Source organism: Vombatus ursinus, unplaced genomic scaffold (genome assembly GCF_900497805.2).
Source record: "Vombatus ursinus unplaced genomic scaffold, bare-nosed wombat genome assembly UNPS02014858.1, whole genome shotgun sequence".
Taxonomy (NCBI): domain Eukaryota; kingdom Metazoa; phylum Chordata; class Mammalia; order Diprotodontia; family Vombatidae; genus Vombatus; species Vombatus ursinus.
In genome coordinates, this window is record NW_020954636.1 from 1,990,005 (window position 1) to 1,996,017 (window position 6,013).

Consider the following 6,013-nt stretch of genomic DNA (forward strand, 5'->3'; position numbering starts at 1 on the left):
ACAGGACAGGATGAATAGTAGTTTTTCTTTTTTTGTTTTGTTTTGTTTTGTTTTGTTTTGTTTTGTTTTGTTTTTGAACAAGGTGTCAGATGCAGATCTCCTCAGACTAAGTGGGTAGAAGTAATAATACATCCTCACTTATTTCTGCCTCTGACCCTGACCAATTGTTCCATAAACCTCGAAATAGCTCATCCTCTCAATGAAGCTTTGAGGGAAACCATGATTGGAATAAGATAGTGTATAACATTTTTCCTAAGATAGTATAACATTCTTTTTTCCCATCACAACAGACATAACCTCTTCTTATACTTCAACAGTTTACATAGTACTTCTGTATCCTTGTGTAGCTGCACACATATATAGTTTTCTGTATCTCCAGATCATTTTTGAAGTTTAACTTTGGGAATGGCAACAGTTATAAAGCAGATCAAAATAATCTATAATTTCTTTATAGGAGAACAAGTTAAGAATCATTAGAAATGTTTCTTACTGGTTTCAGAAGCCTTCCTCTCTCTGCCCTCTCCCCCAACATTACAAAAGAAGGATTAACAAAGATCAGCAAATATTTTTCCTCCATGGGATTGAGTGGAAGTGAATTAAACTATGCATTTTAATATATTCCTCCATTGTCTTTGTTTTCATCATAGGGATGTGGACAACAATCAGACCACAGTGACAGACTTCATTCTGCTGGGATTTCTTGTTAGCCCTAAGATGCACCTAGTTCTCTTTGGGCTCTTCTTCCTACTCTACATCTTCACTCTGCTGGGAAATGGAGTCATCCTGGGGCTGATTTGTCTTAACTCCCGACTCCACACTCCCATGTACTTCTTCCTTTCACAACTGGCTCTTGTTGACATCTCTTATGCTTCAAGCACGGTCCCCCAGATGCTGGCAAATCTCCTGGATCCAGCCAAGCCTACCTCCTTTGCAGGTTGCATAATGCAGACTTATCTCTTTTTGATGTTTGCCCTCACAGAATGCCTTCTGCTGCTAATGATGAGCTATGACCGGTATGTGGCAATCTGTCATCCACTCAGATATACTCTCATTATGAGCTGGAGAGTGTGTATTGCACTTGCTATCACATCCTGGGCATGTGAATTCTTTCTAGCCTTGGTCCATGTGCTTCTCCTCCTCAGGCTGCCCTTCTGTGGGCCTCCGGAAATCAATCACTTCTTCTGTGAAATCCTATCTGTACTGAAACTTACCTGTGCAGACATGTGGCTCAACAAAATGGTCATCTTTGCTGCCTGTGTGTTTATCTTGGTTGGACCCCTCTGCTTCATCCTAATCTCCTACACTCGTATCCTCAATGCTATCTTGAGAATCCACTCAGGGGAAGGCCGAAAAAAAGCCTTCTCCACCTGCTCGTCACACCTGTGTGTGGTTGGGCTTTTCTTTGGTAGTGCCACCATCGCTTACATGGCCCCTAACTCAAGGAACTCTGAGGAGCAACAGAAAATTCTTTCCTTGTTCTACAGCTTCTTTAATCCTACTCTAAATCCTTTGATCTATAGCCTGAGAAATGCAGCAGTAAAGGGGGCCCTAAGGAGATTGCCCATTTAAGAGACTGCATGGAGCTTTATTTATGGAGGAGTCTATGGGCTCTGTAACAATTTAGGGATTAAGTGGAATGGAATTAAATCACCCTGTTTTTTTTTTAAACTCCAGAATTCTCATATTGCCTTTTTCTGCTGGTGACCCCAATTAGAATTATTTCATGTCCGACTTTATTGTCCTCCTCATCTTACCTTTCTTCCCATGACATGGGCTAATCCATCCTATGCTCCCATTGAAACTCACTTGTTCTGAGACCCCTTCCATCAGACCTTGGATATTAGTGCAGACAATTAAGAAAGTACATGCATTAATGACTGTTCATTAATTTGTATTCTTTTGAAAATTGTTAGATTTTTTTATTTTATATCACTTGTATACCTGCTCCTTTCCTACCCAGACAACCATCACTTGTTACAAAGGGTAAAAAAAAATCAGAAAAACTAATCAAAGTATCAATCAATTATGACTTTATGTTCTTTGTTACATATTAATAATCACCTCTTTTTTCAAATTTATTTTATTTTTAATTTAAGGAATAAAACATGCATTTCCATAACACAGTACAATTAAAAAAAAGATGATTGCACGTGAAACTGCAAATCCATTATACACAACTTGCTATTCCTTTCAAATATCCAACAAAATTATGTAAATTTCCTTTTTTCCCCTTTTTCTTCCCTCCCCCTGTCCTAGAGATAGCTACCATTAAACACAAATATACATATATATGTAAAATTATTCTATACAAACTTCTATTTATCAGTTCTTTCTGTGGATGCATATATCATCTTTCTTCATATGTCTTTTATAGTTAATTTGGGTATTTATATTAGACAAAATAATTTATTCACTCAAAGTCATTATTAAAATAATATTGTTATTACTGTATACAATGTTCTCTTGGTTCTGCTAATTTACTCTTCATTATTTTGTGCAAGTCTTTCCATGTTTTTCTAAAATCATTGAGCTTATCATTTCTCCTAGCCCAATAGTATTCCCTCATAATCATATACGATAACTTGTTCAGTCATCCCCTAATTGATAGGAATCCCTGCAAATTCCAATCTTTGCCACCACATAGAAAACTGCTATAAACATTTTAGAACATATAACGTCTTTTCCTTTTCCCCTAATCATCTTTGTCAAAGGACGTAGTTTGTTTAATAACTCTTTAGGCATAATTTCATAATGCTCTCCAAAATGGTTGGTTCATTTCACAATTCCACCAACAATGAATTAGTTTCCCAATTTTTCCACATCCTTTAAATCATCACCTCTTCAAAGCCTATTGGGAGCACATTTTTTTCATCTCTTTTCAAATCAAATTTGGTTGTCATAAATGCAGTGTTCAGTTTTATTTATGTTATTGTTTTGGATTTTTGCCATTGTATATATTTTTATCCTTGATTCTGTTTATTTTGTATCACTTTGCTTCTGTATCTTCCCATGCATAGGTGTAATTTTCATTTTCATTATTTATTGCAGTGTAATAATATCATGTCAAATTTGTGTGCAAAAGTTTGTGTAGACATAGCTCAATCATTTTTTCCAGTAATTTGCAACTATAAAAAAAATGCTGCTGCAAATATATTTATCTATATGGGATTTTTCTATTTGTCTTTTTTTAATATATACCAAGAAGTGAGATATCTAAAGAAAAGGTATGGACACTTTAGCTATTTTTAGCATAATTCTCAATTCATAGCTTCACTAACAATGTATCTATATGCTTATCCTTTCACAACCCCTCCAATTTTGACTATACCCCTCTTCCCTTTAAGACATGTTTATAAATTTTCTTGTCCTGAATTTATATGCCAGAATTGTTTTCAATTTGCATTTTTTCTTATTAGCAATTCAACAACCCTTGTATAATCTGTTGAGAATGACTTACAATCTGTTGAGAATGGTTTATTCATATTTGACAACATATCCATTGATAAATAGCTCTTGGTCTTATATATTTATGGTAGTTCCTTATGTATTTTGGATATCAGACTTTTTTCAGATAAATTTACTACAAAGGTAAGCTCCCTCCCATTTGGTGGTTTCCCTGCATATTGTAACTTCAATTTTTGCTCATGAAGCACTTTTAATTTCGTGTGCCTGGAATAATCTATTTCATCTTGTGTGATCACCTTTATCTCTTGATTGGTTATGAACTCTCCTCCTAGTTGTGAACTGATACAACCATTCTGGAGAGTAATTTGGAACTATGCCCAAAGGGCCACCAAACTCTACATACTCTTTGATCCAGCAATACTACTGCTAGGTCTGTATCCCAAAGAGATCATAAAAAAGGGGGGAAAGACCTGTGCAAAAATATTTATGGAAACTCTTTTTGTAGTGGCAAAATACTGGAAATTGAGAGGATGCCCATCAATTGGAGAATGGACAAACAAGCTTTGGTATATGAATATAATGGAATACTATTGGGCAATAAGAAATGATGAACAGGCAGATTTCCAAAAAAGCTGGAAAGACTTGAACAAATTCATGCAAAGTGAAATGAACAGAACCAAGAAAATATTGTACACAGTATCAGCAATATTATGTGATGATCAGCTATTCTCAGCAATACCATGATCCAAGAGAAGTACAAAAAACTAATGAGGGAAAGTGCTATCCACATCCAGATAAAAAACTTAAGGACTCTGAATGCAGATGGAAGTGTACTTTTTTTCATTTGTGTTATTCTTTTTCTGTTATTTTTTCCTTTTGATCTATTCTTCTTTCACAACTGTGACTAATATGGAAATGTTTTATATGATAGCACAAGCATAACCTATATCAAATTGCCTACTATTATAAGAAGAGATGAGGGAAGGAGGGGAGGGGAGGGAGGGAGGGAGAAAATTTTGGAACTCAAATCTTGTAAAAATCAATGCTAAAAATTGTCTTGATATGTAACTGGGAAAAATACTATTAAAAAAGAGAGAAAAAAAGAACTCTTCTATTCATAGTTATAAAAGGAGCCTGATTTGGTTCTCTTCCAATGTTACTACATTGTGACCTTCAATATTCAAGTCATACATCCCAGTTTGACCTTATAATGGCATGTCTCAACATTGTTTCTTCCTTGATGCTTTTCAGTTTTCCCAGCATTCCAATCAACATGAGTATTTTTATTGTACTCTTAAGAAAAGATCAGCAAGAGTTAGTTACCCACTGAAAGATGACCAATATTCAGTGTTAATGAAATTCAATATACAACACTAAAATCACATCTTCAGAACTGTGCAGTCTTTTTTGTTGGTCTTAAAACAATAAAGAATACCTTTCTCAAAAGAGAGGGAGAGAGAAGAAGAGATGGGTGGGGGTGGGAGAGAGGGAGAGAATGAATTTTGATGTGTATAACGACTATATGAGTCAATGCAAAGTATTAGGTAGGGTGGGGAACTCATTAACAATTGAAAAAAGGTAGAAAACTCATGTGTATAAAGTAACACATTTGTTGGCCTTCAAAAAGAACAATTGGTTCCCAAAGACAGAGGGAAATAAAGAATGCATTCCAAGCATATTAGATATAGCCGTGCTTGTGAAGGATGGAAAATGGAAATGAAATGTAGCAAGTAGCAGCTTGATCAGTAAATATAACCAGAAATGCTGGTATAGTCACATTGGAATCAGGTAGCAGGTGCTGACACCATGCCATAGTCAGTGTCCCTTAGAAATACATGAGGACCTACAGATACTATGAATCTTGTGGCCGGCAAGGCAGAGAAATCTTATCTTTTTTCCTTACCTTTATTATGTTAGCTTTAGTAAGTGCTCTCATGAGCCACAGGTTTGAATACTTAAGAAACATTCCTATCCACACAGAAGACCCGGGATGCATCCAGTATGTTAAAAAGAGTTTATGCTAGCTTTTGCATTCAATTCCACATAATTAAGGCTATATGACCACAGCATAATAAATGTTCAAATCTATAGAAAGACAGTTAGGTGATGCAGTGGAAAGAGTACTGACCCTGAAGTCCAGAGGACCTGAATTCAAATCTGACCTCAGACATTTATTAGCTATGTAAACCTGAGCAAGTTACTTAATCTTGTTTGCCTCAGTTTCCACATGTGTAAAATGAGCTGGAGAAGAAAATGGGATACCACTCCCGAATCTTTACCAAGAAAACCCAAAATGGGGTCATGAAAGAGTTAGACATGACTAATCAATCAAACAATGACAACAAAATAGATGTTAAGGGAAGAAACATGAGACAGCAAAATACCCCTAAAGAGTGAAAGCAGGGGGCAGAGCCAAAATTACACAGTGACTTGCTTGAGCTGTCCCCCAAACCCCTCCAAATACCTGTAAAAAATGGCTCTAAACAAATTCTAGAGCAGCAGAATCCACAAGAAGACAGAGTGAAACAAATTTCCAGCCTAAGACAACCTGGGTGGTTGATTAGAAAGGTCTATCACACCAGGTTGGGAGAGAAGCACAGTTTGAGTA

At 35.9% G+C, this 6,013-nt stretch overlaps 1 protein-coding gene across 1 annotated transcript; it reads left to right on the plus strand.

The window, feature by feature from the left end:
- Window positions 1-603: 603 nt before the first annotated feature.
- On the plus strand, window positions 604-1,569 carry LOC114027316 (olfactory receptor 2A1/2A42-like). The gene has a single exon (XM_027841296.1). It carries the CDS (start codon window positions 604-606, stop codon window positions 1,567-1,569), a length of 966 nt encoding a protein of 321 aa, XP_027697097.1.
- Window positions 1,570-6,013: the final 4,444 nt, after the last annotated feature.

Bases quoted from the DNA above. Each gene is read 5' to 3' on its own strand.
- LOC114027316 (XM_027841296.1), top strand. From the start codon at position 604: ATGCATTTTAATATATTCCTCCATTGTCTTTGTTTTCATCATAGGGAT.